Source organism: Equus quagga, chromosome 15 (genome assembly GCF_021613505.1).
Source record: "Equus quagga isolate Etosha38 chromosome 15, UCLA_HA_Equagga_1.0, whole genome shotgun sequence".
NCBI lineage: Eukaryota > Metazoa > Chordata > Mammalia > Perissodactyla > Equidae > Equus > Equus quagga.
Window position 1 is genome coordinate 10,182,125 of NC_060281.1, and position 17,605 is coordinate 10,199,729.

The 17,605-nt window shown below is 41.7% G+C and overlaps 1 protein-coding gene across 13 annotated transcripts in view; it reads left to right on the top strand.

The window, feature by feature from the left end:
- The first annotated feature begins 381 nt into the window (after nucleotides 1-381).
- Nucleotides 382-17,605, top strand: part of DST (dystonin) — a 439,342-nt gene continuing 422,118 nt past the window's right edge. For 6 of the 13 annotated variants that reach the window (XM_046639567.1, XM_046639575.1, XM_046639568.1 and 3 more), the window contains exons 1-2: nucleotides 382-669; nucleotides 1,257-1,318. In XM_046639567.1, coding sequence (XP_046495523.1) covers nucleotides 489-669; nucleotides 1,257-1,318 — 243 coding nt within the window. In that variant the 5' untranslated portion in view covers nucleotides 382-488. The remainder of the gene's footprint in view (nucleotides 670-1,256; nucleotides 1,319-17,605) is intronic. The other 7 variants (XM_046639569.1, XM_046639572.1, XM_046639583.1 and 4 more) reach the window with 5 other exon arrangements.

A 17,605-nucleotide genomic window follows, 5' to 3' on the forward strand; every position in this document is an offset into this window, starting at 1 on the left:
CCCCCCGCGGGCCGCCGCGGCTGCAGCCCGGGCGCCGCGGCCCCGCCCCGCCCCGCCCCACGTGCGCCCGACTCCGGGATGCCGAGGCCGGCGGCGGCCGCAGGGCGATGCGCGGGGCCCGGGTGGCCGCCGCTGCAGCAGCGCTGCTCCTCCCCGCCCGCCGCGTCCCCGGCGGGGCTGCGCCCAGGGGCTGCGCACAGACGGGGGCGGGGGCCCCGGGGAGGGAGGGGGGAGGCTCCCCGCCGCCAAGTCCCTGCCTCGTCGCCGTCTGCTGAGTCATGGCCAGCGCTCCCCGCAGCCCGGGCTCACTCTCTTAGGGCGGCAGGCGCGGGGTGCGCAGCCATTGGGCTGGGCGCGGGCCGCGAGCGCCGGGCATGACGCGCTGAGCCGCGCTCGCCCGTGCCCGCCGCCCCGGCGTGCGCCCCGCGCGGGTGCCTGTGCCGCCGCCCTCCAGCCCCGCCGCGAGCCGCCCCCGCCTCGCCCGCACCATGATCGCCGCGGCTTTCCTCGTCTTGCTGCGACCCTACAGCATCCAATGTGCCCTCTTCCTCTTGTTGCTTCTGCTGGGCACCATCGCCACCATCGTCTTCTTCTGCTGCTGGCACCGCAATCTCCAGAAAGGGAGGCATCCGATCAAATCGGTCTTTTCGGGTCGTTCAAGGAGCCGAGGTAAGACACGCCACCACGGGCTTCTCCGGGCTCGGATGAACGTTTAAGCGGATTTGGAGAGAGAAGCCCGGCTCGCTCCCGTCTGCGCTGCCGCCCCTTGCCCCGTCGTTGCCCACTCCCCAAGTTCAGTATGTTTGCTGTCTAACGTCCCTTGCCCCTCTTGCCCTCACTGTCTTCCTCCAATCTGCCGGGTCGGGATAACCACGGCGATGCCGGGAGCAGGGAGGGGAGGAACGGATGAGGATTCTTAGTATGTTTGCTGAAGCCCGAAGGGTAATTGGAGCCGGGTCCCGGGCTGCGGTAGCCTCCCTTCACCCATCCGTCGCTGGAGCTTAGGGGTAGGAAAGTAAGGCATGGAGAGTTCGGGGCTCCCCAACTACCCCAGAACTTTCCCTGAAACTTCTCGCGGAGAAATCACCTAGAGACCGATGGCCTAGTAACCTCCCTGCCCTACAGGATGTCCCCACTGAATTCAGGGCGTCTGGAACGTGCCTTCCCGACCCTTGTCCCCCAGGTAAGTCACTAGTGACTGGGCAGGTGAAGAACAAGGAGTTAAATGAAGTCTCGTTTTTCTCTTTTCTCCCCAGATGCTGTTATGAGATCTCACCACTTTCGTTCTGAGGTAATTTATTTAGCGCGCACGCTCAAGGTCAGAAGAAGTTCTCTTTCCTGAGTACCAATATTAGTCATAGGCGTGTTTAAGGAGCCAGTAGGGCGTTGAATGGCGAGCATGCTGCCCCCAAGCCGAAAGTGACGTTTCTTTTTAAGCGAGTCCCCAACATTAACGCCCAGCGAACGGTTTTAGCATGTTCCTTGTGTAGTGGAGCCGCTGTGCAAGAGAGGGAATGGCAGCCTCTAACAGCACTACTGACCTTAGGACCTTAGTCACCGGGTGGATCTCAGCTTCGTTTACAATCTGTAATTTCCGGTGAAGCTGTCTGGGTGCTGTCAGCTGGCTGTGGTTGTTCACTCGGATAGCCAGCGACAGAGGAGAGCTTTCAGGAAGTTAGCGCAGAGCAGTTTGATCCTTCTGCATTTCATTTTAGACTTTCAAGGTTACCTTCCTGTTCACGCACAAAGCTCTCCGTGTTTTATTGGGGCCCTCTGATGATTTTTGCCAGGTGATGGTGGTGGTGATCCGGCTTTATCTGATCATGTGTGCTAGTCTGTCCTCTGAGAATGTGCACCATCCCTCCGTGAGCAGGTGACCTGGGTGCAGTGAGTAGGTGGGACTGCTGTGGGTCCAGCTCCTCTGAAGAGAGAAAAATGACCAACACAAGCTCTCCCTGATCCGGCATTCCTTTATGAGTTTCAGGCCATCTCCCACTTCGTGTGAGATGATTTTCCCTCTTTTGGGAGAGTTTCACACATCTGGGCTTGGAGGCTACTGTACCAGTGCTTGATGTGGGTTACTTATCTCAGCAAAGACTTTATAGTTAGACACCCTCCATTTACTTGCTGTTTACCTGAGAGCTTATCTCACGTTTCGTTTCATTGGTTAATCAGATGTTTTATTGCACCCTAGATGTTTTGTTGGGCTCTGGTTGCTTGAAAGCTTTGGCTGCAGTATTGTAACATTATTATTATGTTGCACAATGAGTAATTCTTCTGCATGTGGCCTGGAGGGTGAGAACTCTCTGCTCAATTTTGGATACTTAAGAGAATAAATTAACCAGTCAGGTAATCAGAGGTTCCATTCCTAGCTTTACACTAACTGCGTGGTGCTGGAAAACTCTCCTAACTTCTCAGCCCCTCAGGTCCCCGTCTGTAAGACAGGACCAGCAGTACTTTGCAGGGTTGTAGCGGGAGGGCGGGTTTACAAGTAGTTATGTAAAAAAGCCCACTTAGTTCACAGGAGGCATTCAGTACTAGGTCACTGTCGTTACATTTTGTAAGGATCAATTTTAAAATGTGTAAAAATAAAAGATGTTTGCCAAACTTAAAATCTTTTAAATTAATTAATGCAAGTTTATGGGAAACAACATAAACCATGTCTATTATGAAGCAGCACTTTTTGAATATCTCATTAATTAGTAGAATAACTCATTTAAATGTGAACAAAAAATAATGGTCGGGGTACAAACATCACAACTCAGGATTTTGATTTTAAAAAAAAGGAAATTACCAGTTCCATACATGTAACTGGATGTAACCAGAATAATAACCCTGTTATGGCTTATTGTATTAACCATCAGGCATTTTAGCTAAAGCACAAACGGAAAGAATGAGATGGGGCTGTGTCTTGTTTAGCTCTCTCTCAGTTAAGCATTTGTCCTGAGCTTGCACTTGGTTAGGAAAGCTGCAAGCACTTGTCTAGTGCCTGAACTCAGTTCCCAAAATTCCTGGTACAGTTTGGCATCCTGTCTGTGTTTCATATTTGCCTCCTCTGCTGCCTGTGAGCTCCTTGAGGCATGGACTGTGTCTCTCGTGTTTAGGGCTGTATCGCCACTGCCTGGTATATAGAGGGTTCTTAGTAAATATTTATTGATTGAATGAAAAATCCCTCAGTGGGTGCTGATTCTCGTAACTGGGCAAATAGAATTGAGTTGGGCAGGAAAAAAAAGCACATCGTCAGGACATTGCTCAAAATTCAACATTTGCTGAATCTTAACTCATTTTATATTTCTAGGCTTTTAAAAATTGCCCTGGAGTTTGTATTAAAAATGTAAGTCACTAATTATAACAAAATGGATTTGCTTAGAATATTTTTTTCCCTAGAAAATTAAATGCAGTATTAGCTTAGTTTGTGGATGGGCTAGCTGTGTTCCTTTTCATACCAAGTTCCTTGGATAAACTACTCAAAAAATGTTATTTTATAAGTAAAAATCCTGAGACTGTGTTGCGTGAGAATGTCATATTTCATCATGGTTTTATGTTTACCACAAATAAAACATTCTTCCTTAAGGAAAATCTAGGGAATTATTTTTTTTTTCTCCCTTTCTATCAAAGTGCCATTTCCTACAGGATTTTCTCCTTGAGAAATACCTCTGAATTTTTTGGATGATAGCATATTAAAAAATTAGAATTTGAGTAGCATAATGGACAGTCGTGTTGTTGCTTTTTAGCAGTAGCTGCTACAAAATAATTATCAAAGAAAATGTTTTGATTTTTCTGACGAGTCATAATCACATTGAACTAAGAAGGCAGTGTCTTCTGTTCCTCATTCCAGTCTCCGTAAGTGGATAATTCACTTCCAGCATTTCTGTAGTGGTCAAATGAGGAAAATGAGTGTAGGATCTGCTGACTCATTTTGAAATGGGAAAGCTTTGGGAAATCTCTCGAACACATGAAGAAGTTCAGCTCGCACTTTGCTGCTTTACTTGGCAGAGGATATTGCTTCTGCCACCCACACGCCCAGGAAGGAGGCCAATTGGATGGGAATTTCGGGATGTTCCTTCCCAGGTAGTCAGGGAGTATTTCTCCCGGGAGGAAAACCATGGCATCACGACCTCGTTGCTTTGGGGAAGTTCTGCAGCGAGGAAGAAAGCCACAGCTCTCGTCTGAGGAATTCTTCAACTCAGTTTCTTCCTCGTGAAGCTAGAATTAAATAATATAGATGTTTATAAGATGTTTTGGAACCATAACCACCAACAGCCCTTTTTATTTTCACATACTTGCAAACTCATCTTTACTGGCTTCATAGTCCTCTAAATTTTAATAATAGCATATGAGAATGTGAAATTATTAATCCGTCCAGCAAGGGCTGAACTGTATAACCCCAATTCATGGACAGATAAAAAGGCCCAATTAGGTGGTTAGAAATATGTGTTTTATGTATGAATCTAAAGAACTTCTGCAGTATTTTTTTTTTTTTTTGGTCATTAACAGCTAATGAAGGGAAGCGATTTCACGTTGATGTAGGACACAGACTAGAAACCCAGTGTTCTGGGTGTCTAAGAAGTGTGCTTTTCCTGAGGATTTATAATGTTTTCTGCTGTGACTTTACACAATGGTTAGCTGTTACCCTAACCAGATCAGGCAGTGACAATCCTGATTTTAGGGAAATTTCAGAAAGTGATATGGGTAATTGAGGTACCATTAGATTATGAGAAAGAGTCCTGGGAGTACTTCAGGAGAATGAAGACAATTATAATGCCCTTTGAGAATACCCAGAGTGAACAGCCGTAAATGATCCCCATTCATCAGCTCCGTGGACTAAGGGAAGCCTTGTGTGGTGTCAGGAGGGGGAAGAGGGTGTTTTATGTCTGTCAGGATTTGAGTAAATGTCTTCCCTTCCCCTTTCAGGTAAAGGCATCAAAAGAGTTAACTCAAGCAGTTCCCGAAGAGTCACATAGCCAGATGAGGACTGAGTAAGACAAGAAGTCCCTGGCTACAATTGTCTGCCTTATGGTGGTGAACTGTGTCGCTCACAGCTCAGAGAATAATATACCCTAAATTCTCAATGAAAGAGAGAAGCTAAGTCGAGGGAATTTTTAGCAGACATTTCTTTCAAAGCTGAATGGGCAAATCCTTTAGGTTTTTCCAGTGATTATCCAAATTATCCTAGATGAAAGGCTGGTCCACACAAGCCTCTTGGCCTCATTATGTTCCTTGAGTGTCCCTGTGCCAAACCGTGGAAGAATGGTCAGCAGAATAACCATATTTCACAGCTTCTCATTAATTTGTCGTCTTTCATTAAGAATTACTCAATTTAGTGGATTAGAGAAAACGATAGTTTATTATTTAGCTATCTTTTACAATTACATTATCTTTACAAATACATTTTTCTACGTAGAGTTAAATTCTAGGTCAAAATTAATTTATACTAATTAAATCAGTCTTCAGTTGAACTCTACGCATGACGTAGTGTTCATTTAGCTTCACCCAATTCTTTGCAAAATAAGCACATTTATGTTTTCATTGTGGGTGAGGTAGGATGTTGGATAGTGGGGCTAACAAAAGATCTGAGGAATAGCCCCTGTCCTTGACGATTACTTCTAGGTCACTCCCAATACAGTGCTGAAATTTTATAGTTGCTGGCTTCTTCTGTTACAGTAACTGAACTGCTGTGCTGTTTCCCACTATGAATCACAAATGTGATGAGAGCATCAGAGGCCGAGATGTACGAGTACAGCCAATACGTTTGTAAAGAAGACAAATTCACCCTATTCACAGAGCTTTATTACGCCAGTCGCCACTACCGTATAATTTACCCTTACTTTAGCTGCATGGCGACAAAACAGAATGCTGAAAGCAAAAAAAAGAAAAGAAAGGAAAAATCGCACTTTTTTTTTTCCATGCCTTCAAGCCAATTAAATGCAATCTAGGTGGAATTGAAACAAGAGCTTTTCCGGAGAAGTGTGAATCTTTGTCTAACCTTAAGCCTCCAGAATGACTCTTTTTGAGATTTGATTTACAAAATAGAGCCAGGCTAATAACAGCAAGTATTGGTTTAATGAAAGGAAAGCAGGACTAAGAGTTCAAAGTCCTGATTTGGGGTTCCAGCTCTGCCACTAACTAACTGTGTGATCTTGGTTGAGTCTCTTAGTGTCTCTGAGGCTTAGACTTGGTGTTCTCACTGGGAGCATGAGGATGATCTCTGAAGCCCCTTCCAGAAGTAACAGGCCAGGTTTCTGCTATGTGCAAAGCATCATGCTAAAAAGGCATTGTGTGAAACATGATTCCTGCCTTCTGGGAGCTTAAGGCAGGTAAAGATAAAGATATAATTAGCATTAATATCAAGCAACAAATTATGTGTAGAAAAGGAATGGTTGGAAGAGTTCTGATGAAATGATTGCTTCTAGCTGGGGTGATCAGAGAAGGCTTCTAGGAGGAGGTGATATTTATGCTGAAGCATGCAGATGGGGTTGTCCCTGGCTAGGCAGAGAGGGAAAGAGAGCAAACCCCCAGGCCAGCAGCAGAATTTAGGAAGGCACATGGCTGTTTTCAGAGCTCATAATATGCCGATAGAATTAGAACAAAGGATTCTTGAGTTTGCATAACGGAAATGGAGCTGGAAAATGTAAGTCAGTGCGAGCTACAATAGCAGTAATTTTTGTATACTACTTGACTGTTAACAAAGGGCTTTGATATAACATTATTTTATTTGAACACCTCAGGAGGGCACCTGCTATGAGTCCTCTCAAGAGAGGTGAAAAATCGCCTTTTGGTTTCTTTTCTGGCGACTATAGCACCACAGTCCCATCACTCTTTTTCACTCTCCTGGAGAATGAAGAGTCGTGGCCTCTGCTGCAGAGGGCCTGGGAGGATGACTGGCTGTGGGCCTTTCCAGTCACCCTGAAGCTGCGTTTGCAGGGTACCATGTTTTTCAGGTCCAAGCTCAAGCATCATTGGGTTATATTTTGACTGCAGACCCCATATGTTTGGGGATTTGTGACAGCCTGCTCACGTGTTCAGTGTGGTCATTACAAATGCTAAAACAAAGTATAATAAATGCAGGCAATTCATTACGTCCAAGGCCAGTTTTGTCAACTAGGAAATATATTATAGTTTTTGAAAGGTTTTGAAATGTGTGTCTCTGCTTTTCAACTTCTTCCTTGAACATCCCTCTCCCATAATTATTCTTCTAAACGTGTATGTCCTCCCTAGACCCTTGAGCCTGCTGCTTCACCCTCAGCCAGTGACTTTCGTCTCCTAACCCACAGAGAACATCAATACCGTCAAGAAATAGCACCTTAAACGTCCTGCCCTTACAAACTCAATGGCGTCTTAAATGCCCTCCCAGTCCGATGAAAATGCGTCAGTCCCCCATACTAAGATTTTATGCTTATGTCGTGAATTCCTTTCTTCCCATTCTTGAGGGGTGCTCCATTAGTCACCCCCTCTTTTGTCTTGTATTGCTTCCTCTCTGCTGGCTCCTTTCCCTCACACGTGAACATCAAACGTACTTCCTTTTCAAAACAATACAAACCTCCCTATACCACCAGCTCTTCTCTTGGCAAGAAAAGTTTCCTGGAAAAGGTTCTTTATTTGTCACCTCCTGTTCCTCACCTCTCATTTATTTCTCAACCTAGTATAGTCTGGCTTCTGCTGCGCCTACTTAAAAGCACTCATGCTTAGCTCACCGGTGATTTCCAAATTGTTAAGTCAAATGTTTCCATCTTTAGCTTAATTGATCTCTATTGTATTTGACACTGTTGGCCAGCGATCCCTTCTTGAAACTCTTTCTTGCAGCTTTTTGGACAATACTCTCTTCACCCCCCGCCCCTTTTCTGGGCGTGGCTCCCTCTGTTCCTGCCCTAGATCCCCTTTCTGCTTGTATGTTGATGTTCCAGTCCACCCATTTCAAATGTACAATTCAGTGGTACAATTTCGTGTGTTCACAGGGGCCTGCGGCCATCACACAGTTTAATTTTAGAACGTTTTCGTTATCCCCCCCAAAAACTCCATACCCATTAGCAGCCACTCCTCATTCCCCTCCCCCCTCCACCCCCAACCCTACCTAGGCAAGCGCTAATCTCCTTTTTGTCCTTATAGATTTGCTGGGCCTCGTTTTTACTCATCCTGTTCAAACTTTACTTGTAGGATCTCACCATGCTTACTTTTTAGTTTACCTCCATATAACGTGTACTCTGAAATCGGTATCTCAAATTCAGATGTCACTCTTGACATCTAGATACAGAGAGTCAACTGTCTTTTCCTCATCTTCACACGGAGGTGCCATAGGCATCTCAGACCGAACACTGAACTTGTCAGTCTCTCTCCGGATCTGCCCCTGTTTTGGAGAGTGGCACTAGCTTCTACTCTCTCATAGCAAGGAGTCTAGAGATGCTGCAGGCTTTGGTTAAGCAGCTCTGCTGTGTTATTGCTGGTGTATTTGGGATAATCCTGGCCTTTCCCTCATGGTTGCAGGGTGGCTGGCACAGCTCCAGACATCATGCCCAAATTCAAAGAAGGAAGGAGGGGAAGCGGCCGAATCAGCCAAGGAAGGATGTTCATCAGGAAATCAAAATCTTTGCCAGAAGCCTTTCCAGTTAGATTCCGTCTTACACTTCGCTGGTCAGAACTGTGCCGCAAGGCCATCTCTCACAGCAAGGAGAGTTGGGACGTCAACTTTTATTTTTTCCGGCTTCCATAGTAGAGGTAGACAAGGGAGAATAGGTTGGATAAGGCGCATTCGCCCACCTGCTGAAAATCCTTCAGTGGCTTCCTGCTTCCTTCAAGGTGACAGAGTGCAACTTTTTTAATGTAACATCAGAGGAATCCCGATACTTCTGTCGTTGTGGCAGTTCTAGTCTAACCATTTGCCGACACTTCTTAATAATTTTTCAAATGGACCATGATCTGAGGATTATTGTTTTTATCCACGTTATTTTCAACCGAGAAAGTCTCTCTTTTTCTCCTTTCCTCTCATTGCCCCCCGCTCCCCCAATAAGAACAAAAATACTCAGGCACAGCAAGCTGACTCCAGCTCTTCTTCAAAATCCAGTTCGTAGGTCATCTCCTTCAGAAAACATTCTCGGCTCCCTCTTTATCATAATAATTGAGGTTTTTGTTTGTCTCTCCTATAAGATTGTATCTGAAGGTAGTCTCAATCCCTAGTTCTTAACTCAGGGTCTGACACAGAGTAAAGCTCAGTAAATGTTTGTTGAATGAGTGAATATTTGACATTTTCTACAAGTCAGTTTAATTCTCTATTCTCATGAATTCTGTAACTTTGCAAATATTCTTGTATCACTCTTTTACTTAAGGGGAAAGAGACAGATGCTTTTCATTTTTTATTTCAGACACACTCACAGTTATGCCTTAGTTAACATCCTTTGTTTACTTTGAAAATACACAGATTCAGACACTTTTAAAAATGAGTTGAAAATATTCCCTGATATTTTTATTCATTATTGAAGAAATTTTCATACTTTGATGTGAGAATTTTGAACAGAAGTTTTAATATTTAAAGTTTTCATTTCAATTTATAATCTGAAAAATCAATATGCATAAGTATATTTTGAATTATCTTGTAACGAGTTTACCTTCTCACTGGTATCGTCACCCAATTCCAGTGCCTGAATTTATGTTTTCTTTACAATCACATTGGTGCCAAGTGGTATTGTTTTAACTGTCATGATCTTAAGAGAAGAGATCAGGGGCGATTTTAATGTGTAATTTGTGTGTTCATGCCAGGTGAGGGCGAAATGGTATGCTTTGGTAACCTTTGTTCAACTAGTTTTGAGCAGTGTGGTGGTAAAATTGAATAAGGAGAAAAAAATACCAAATATCAAGATAAATATAAAATACTATTTTATTCCTCTTAATTTCTCTTTTTTTAAAAGCTTTTTTTTTTCTCTTAAAGATGGGCACCTGAGCTAACAACTGTTGCCAATCTTTTTTTTCTTTTTCTGCTTTTTCTCCCCAAATCCCCCCAGTACATAGTTGTATATTTTTTCAGTTGTAGGTCCTTCTAGTTGTGGCATGTGGGGCGCCACCTCAGTGTGGCCTAATGAACGGTGCCATGTCCACGCCCAGGATCTGAACTGGTAAAACCCTGGGCTGCTGAAGCAGAGTGCGTGAACTTAACGACTCACTCATGGGGCCAGACCAACTTAATTTCTTTTAAATATATATATAATTGTTTAAATCACAAATTATAACATTTTTGTGGTTTATGATGTATATAGAGCCTTGACAACTATAGTGTGGAGAAGTACAGGAGAGTAAATGGACTCCCTATGCGACTTCAAGATTTCCACATTTTATCAAGCGGTGTATTAACTCTAAGGAGAATGAAAAGTTAAGGATGCATATTTTAATCCCTACAGTAACCAGTAAAAAATAATGCAAAGCCGATAGATAAACCAAAATTGAATTCTAAAAAATATCCAAATGATCCAAAGAAGGAAAGAATGAAGGAACAAAGGAACAAAAAGTGGGACAGACTGAAAATTAATGAGATGGTAGACCCAAATCCAACCATATCAATAATTACATTAAATATTAATGGACTAAACACTCCAATTAAGAGACAGAGGTTATCAGAATGGATGAATTATAAGACCTGACTAGATGCTATTTATAAGAGATGCACTGAAAGACTCAGAGTGAAAGTGAATGGATGGGAAAACATAAATGATGCAAACCATAAGCTTAAGAAGATTAGATGGCTGTGTTAATTTCAGATGAAATAGATATCAAGGCAAATAGTAGTAACGGAGATAAAGAGGGTGTTACATAATGATAAAAGGGCTAATTGTTCAGGAAGACATAATCATAAATATGTATATACCTAATAACAGAGCCTCAAAGTGCATGGAGTAAACATTGTCAAAATTAAAGGGAGAAATAGATAATTTTGTAATCATAGTTGATGATTTTAACATCATTCTCTCAGCAATTGATAGAACATCCATACGTAAAATCAGTAGAGATATAGATGATCTTAATAAGCCCATCAGCTATCTTGACCTAATTGGTATTTATAGAATACCATACATGACTCATTCACAAAGAAAGACTGTATTCTGGGCCATAAAACAAGTCACAGTAAATTTAAATTTAAATTTAAAAGGATTGAAATCATATGGAGTATGTTCTCTGATCATAACGCAATCAAATTAGGAATCAACAACAATAATAGCAACAATAATGATAATAAAAAGCCCCTCAAATATCTGGAAAGTAAACAGCAGGCTTTTAAATAATCCATGCATTAAAAAATAAACCATAAGGGAAACTAGAAAATATTTTGAACTGAAGGATAACGAAAACACAGTATCTCAAAATTGTGGGATGCAGCCAAAGCAGTTCTGAGCGGAAAACATATAGCTTTAACTTCTTGTATTAGAAAAGAAGAAAGGTCTAAAATCTAATAAATTTTCAACTTTAAGAAGCTAGAGGATAAAAAGACAAAGTAAACTCAAAGTAAGTAGAAGGAAGGAAATAATAAAGATAAGAGCAGACATTGATGAAATAGAGAAGAAACATATAATAGAGAAAATTAGCAAAGCTGAAATTAGTTCTTTGAAAAGATCAGTGAAGGTTGTAAACATTTAGCTAGACTGGTCAAGAGAAAAACAAAAATCACTGGTATGATATGTGAGAGTTTTAAACTACAGAACCCACAGATATTAAAAGAATAAGAGAATACTGTGTACAACTCTATGCCAAAAATTTTGACAACTTAGATGAAATAGACAAATATCTATAGCCCTCTAGTTATCCATCCTTCTGTCCATCCAACCTGTGCATATTTCATCCTGTCTTAGAGCTGCTCTAATTTCCAGATTTGAATTCTGAAATATCTCTCTTTGACCACACACCCACCTGTCTCTGCACCTCATCATGTTCCCCTCATGAGTTTCCTTCTTACCTTCATCAGGACCTCTAGTCCTAAATCTTCCCTAGGTTTCAGCCTGTCAACACTTTCTGACTTAACTTCACTTGCCTGTCTGCTTGGTGTAGACCCTTAATCAAGTTATTCTCACTTTGCTGGTACAGTTAGTTCCTCTGCCTCAGTGACTTTGACAGTTCCCAGACCTGAGTCAATTTCATTGACTGCTTTTCTGTTCTTGTGCCTAGGAGGCCTATCCTTATTGGCTTCTTCACAGAACCCAGTCATTTGGTTTGTTGTGTTATCCAGCAGTCATGTGTGCTCCTTTTAGTGTATCACTTAGCTTCTGCTTTGTAACAAATCACTTAAAACATTAACTATTTAGCTTACAATTCTGGGGATTGGCACTTTGAGCTTTGCTCAGCTGGGCAGTTGTTCTGATCTAAATCAGGCTTTGCTCATCACAGGTGGAACAAACTTGTGTGTCTTGGTCGGCTTCTGGCCGACTCACAGTTTTCCTCTACGGGACTCTCCTCTTCCAGGGAGCCAACCCAGGTTGGTTCACATGTGGTTAGATTCAGGCTTCAAAACCAGCAAGGGTGGAAGTGCGTGAGGCCTCTTGAGGTCTAGGCTCTGAATTTGTCTGGTGCCTCTGCTCACACATTGTTTTGGCCAAAGCAAGTCACAGAGAGTGGGGGAAATATAATCCTGGTGGGAGGAGCTGCATAGTCTTGAGATTGCTTTTGCAATCCACCATAATCTTTTGATTTATCTCTAGTTTGCTGCTGTCTACTCTCCCCAAATCACTCATTTTAAGCTTTTTCTGTTGTTATCACTAGACAGTCTTTTCCGGTATTTTGGCTTTCATATATATGGAGATTACTTCCACCTGAAATTTCAAGGCCTGACTCAAATTTTCAACAATTTTTTGAGGTATCATTTGTAGTGTTAGAATACTTTCTATCACCCCAGAAAGATTTCTCATGCCTGTTGGCAGTCCATCCCTTTTCCTCCCTCTGGCCCCACAAAACCACTAATCTGCTTTTGGTGTCTATAGATTTGCCTTTTCCGGACATTGCATATAAGTGGAATCATATAATATGTAGTCTTTTGCATCTGGCTTCTTTTATATAGGTTAATGGTTTTGAGGTTCATTCGTGTTGTAACATGTATCACATTGTAACATGAATCAGCAGTTTGTTCATTTTCATTGCTGAGTAATATTCCATTCTCTGAGTATACCATACTTTGTTTATCCATTCACCATTTGATAGACACTGGATTTTTCTCCTAATTGTTAGCTCTTATAAATAATGCAAATTTTAATTGCTTAAAATCCCTGTGTGGACATATCTCTTCATTTATCTTGGGCAGATACCTAGGAGTAGAATTGCTAGCTTGTATGGTAAGTTTATATTTAATTTTTTTAAGAAATTGTCAAACTGTTTTCCAGAGTAGCTGTCCAATTTAATATTTTCACCAGCAATGAATGAGGGTTCCAGTTTCTCCACATCTTTCATAATACTTGTTATTATCTGTCTTTTTGATTATTCTAGTGGGTCTGAAATGGTATCTCTGTAGTTTTAATTTGCATTTCCCTAATGATTAATGATTTTGAGCATTTTTCCATGTGCTTATTAGTAGCTTATAGATCTTCTTTGGTAAAATGTTCAAATCTTTGCCCATTCTCATTTTAGTTTTTTACTTTGTTAAAATATTTAGTTTATTCCACATGTATATTTTTATCTCTCCACCGTTTCCATTTGTCTGACCACCACTACTACCCCGTTCTATCATAACATTCCATACATACTTAAAACCAAGCAAAGGGTGGAGTTTCATCGTTAAAAACTGAACAGGCATTGTGGACAACACATTCTTGGCGATGGAACCTGGACAACACTTATCAGACACAGTAGGGCAAGTTCCCATACTGCATTATAAAAAGGGCAGCCAGATATCAACTGTTACAGAAATGAAATAAGATGGAAGATTATAACAAACTGTTTAAATTGTTTTCTTAAGGAGACTTTCTCCACTGCCAGAGATATTGAATAGTCTCCTCGTCAGTCATCTGGAGCAATTCTTCGCCTAGTTGATGATCTTGGCTTCCACTTTGGGAAGATAACCACTCTTTTCTTTACTTACTTGCATTTTTGCTTTAATGCTTTCTACAGAACTAGGTCCTGTCTGTGTTTTAGGAGTTTTTCCTGTTTCTTTTGAAGGATTTTTGAACTTCTTATCTTGGTGTTGATGGTTTGGAGTCTTTTCCGTTCTGGTTTGATTTTTGTGCATCTTCGGCTAGAGTATCTCATCCAGATTTCTTTACTGGAGCTTTTTCTTTAGCTTCCTCATCATCTTCATCATGATGATGATCATCATCTTCTTCGTCATTATCTTCGTCTTTCTCATCATCATTATCTTCATTAGCAGCAAGTTTAGCTTTCTTCTCTGGAACCTCGCTACCACTTCCAGGAGCAGATCACCTTCCAGATATGCTTAAGAGTTTCACATCCTCCTCCTCTTCATCTCCTGACTCTGCATCTTCCTCCACAGCTACTAAGTGCTGTGCACTAATATGCACAGGCCCTGAACCACACTTCAGCTGTAAGACCATAGATGGTGTTATTTCAAAGCCCCCAAGGGAAACCATTGGCTGTACAGACATTTTCAAAGTTGCCAGTGTTACTTTAATTGGGCTGCCTTCGTAATTCTTTGCCTCTGCTTCAACAATATGCAGTTCATCCTTTGCACTGGCCCGTAACTGACAGTTCTGAAAGATAACTGGTGCTTATTTTCATCATTTTCCACCTGACATAATAATCTTTGTTGGCCTTTAGTTCACAACCGAAAAGATAGTTCTGGGGCCTCAGTGGGCTCATGTTTGTGGTGGCCAACACTTAGGTGAGAGAGAAGGCAGACAGAGATGAATGACTGCTGTTCCAGAGAACAGCTGCTGAGGACAAAGTCACACCACAGCTAAACTTTGTCCATTTTTAAATTGGGTACTGTGGCTCCTGATTGAGCTGTAAGTTCTTTATATATTCTGGATAAAGTCTGTTAACAGACATATGATTTGCAAGGGCTTTTATTACTTTCTGTGGTTTGTCTTTTCATTTACTTAATGGTATCTTTTAAGTGCAAAAGTTTAAAATTTTTATGAAGTCCGATTTATCAATTATTTTCCTTTATGGATCATGCTTTTGGTGTCATATCTAAGACCTCATTGCCTCACCCCAGGTCATGAAAATTTTCTGCTGTGTTTTTTCTAGAAATTTTACAGTTCTGGTTCTTAAATTTTGTCTGTGATCCATTTTGAGTTTTTGTCTCTTTTCTGAGCTTGTGAATTATTGGTATTAATTCTATTAAATATTTGATAGAGTTCATCAGTGAGGCTATTTGAAGCTGGTGTTTTCTTTGTGGGAATATTTTAAGTTATCAATTTAAAATTTAAGTATTCAATTGTTTCACTTTTTGTATGCCCCTTCAGATTTTCTATTTCTTCTTGAGTCAGTTTGATAATTTGTTCATTTTATCTAAAGTGTCTAATCTGTTGGCCTGATAGTGTTCCCTTTTACTCCTTTTAATTTTGATAAAGTTGGTAATACTTTCAGATTCCTTTTTTGTTTGTCTAGCCAGAAAGTCGGGGCTCTCGTTATCCTGTTCTGTTGCACACTTCTGTGGCCCTTGTGTCCAGGGCCAGGCGTCTGGAAGAGAGAGAATATAAAGTGATGAGAGTTTGCCCCACTCTCTTGGGATCAGAGAGGAAGGTTTCCTTCCTAAGAGTGTTGGTTCCTGTCCCTTTGGGATTTCTGTGGGATTGCTTGAGCGGTTGGGCTGAAGAGAACTCAAAGAAAAAAATGGGGGATTTCTGAGACTCTGTCTGAGTCTTAAGAATGCCTGTTCTCACTCCTCAAGCAGGAATAAGGGGGCTTCTCCTGGGGGTGTCTGTCTGAGCCTCAGTACCCAGCTCCGGGTTTCAGGCTCTGTGCTGCTATGTTGCATTCAGACTGGAGGGTCCTGGAGGTCAGACCGCAAACTCACCACTGGTTTGGTGGTACTTCAAATTCTGACTCTTTACTTCAAACCCTTTGCTACTATTTACTTTACGAAATCCTCAAATAGCTGCTCAGTGCGTTCAGTTGTATAGTTGTGTTCATTGGGAGACATATGCTTGTTCTACTTGATTGTAACCAGAACCACGATCTGTTTTTAATTAGTCTGTTCCCCCTCCACCTTAAGCTCAGTGCTTTTCTCTTTTTACTTATTTACTATTTGGAAAATCTTGTAGCATTTTGCCATCTAGCAAGATGATGCTGGTACACTGTGTATTGCTACACACAACTCATGCAATCCTGAAGATTCCGTTTATTTCATCATTATACAGAATTGTTAGGAATCTAACTTCAATACATTTTCATTTAACAAAAATTATTTTTTCTTTTTGTCCAATCTCATCATTCTCCAGGTTTTCTGGATTTCCCTCCAAATTCTTAAAACCAAATAGATTGAGATTAGAGAATTACCTGCAGATTTTAGAGAAAACAATATACATTTCATCATGTTTACTGATGTTATTTACAAAGAGAGTAAAACTTTCATGTTAAGAAATAATTAAGCAGTAGACCTTTAACAAGTTTTAAATAACTAACTGACCAACTCTGGAGGCTCATTGACAAACATTAAGTAAGTAAATTCCTGCCGCTGCCCGCTCTGCAGGGAGGAGACAGAGGCATGGGCCAGCATTTCAGACTATCTATCTAGGGTGTAACCGCCTCTTTTGAAAGCTACTGTAGGGCATCCGAAAGGAATCCCAAATATATTTGGGAAGATTTGGTGAAATCATCTAGCTTTTTAAAGGTGATGCAGTATAATAGAAATTTGCAGTACCCATGCTAGAAACTTAAAACTTTAAAAATTAAATAATAATGAAGTCTAATTTCTGCTGTTCTGAAGTCCTCTTGCAGGATCTTAACCTTTGGGGGTGCATTCTGAGAATCTGAAGAAAGCTATGGTCTACATCTCTGGAAAAATTTAAGATACATAGGACTTACACTTTCGCATATCCTTTCCAGTGTCTGCAGGATTCCTCTTGACACTCATCTGTGGCTTCCTAGGGCAGAGATAAACCCCAGGGAAGAACTCCTGCAGGAAGTGACCAGATATCCTTGTCTAGTTAGGATTGGGATTATTTTTGAAAATCTCTGCCAGGTGAAAATTTGTCCTGGGTAGTGCCTTTGGCAGGGCAGGTCGAGCTTTAGCTCCCACCGTGGTTCGGGTGTGAGATATTGTAGGTGACTTTCTGTAAATTACCTGTGATACTTGGAGAAATAGTCATTCACAAAGTCATCCCCAATCCACAGTTTACAACTTGAAATTCCAGCTCAGATCTTTTTCCTGTGGCATAGAGGTAGGAGTACCCTTCAGGGTGATGTACTCCAAGTTTGTTTGTTTGTTTTAATAGCAAAGAAGTGCATAGTCAGGAATATATGGGGCAGCTACAGAAACTCCTTGGGGAGATGTTTCTCGGCTTCCCTTCACCATGCTTCAGTGATAGGGCAGTGTGAGAAGCTGAATGGTGTGCTGGAGAGGAGACTAGTGGAGAGGTGTGGTGGAGAGGATGCTGACCCAGTGGAGAGGATGCTGACCCAGTGGAGAGGTGTGATGGAGAGGATGCTGACCCAGTGGAGAGGTGTGGTGGAGAGGATGCTG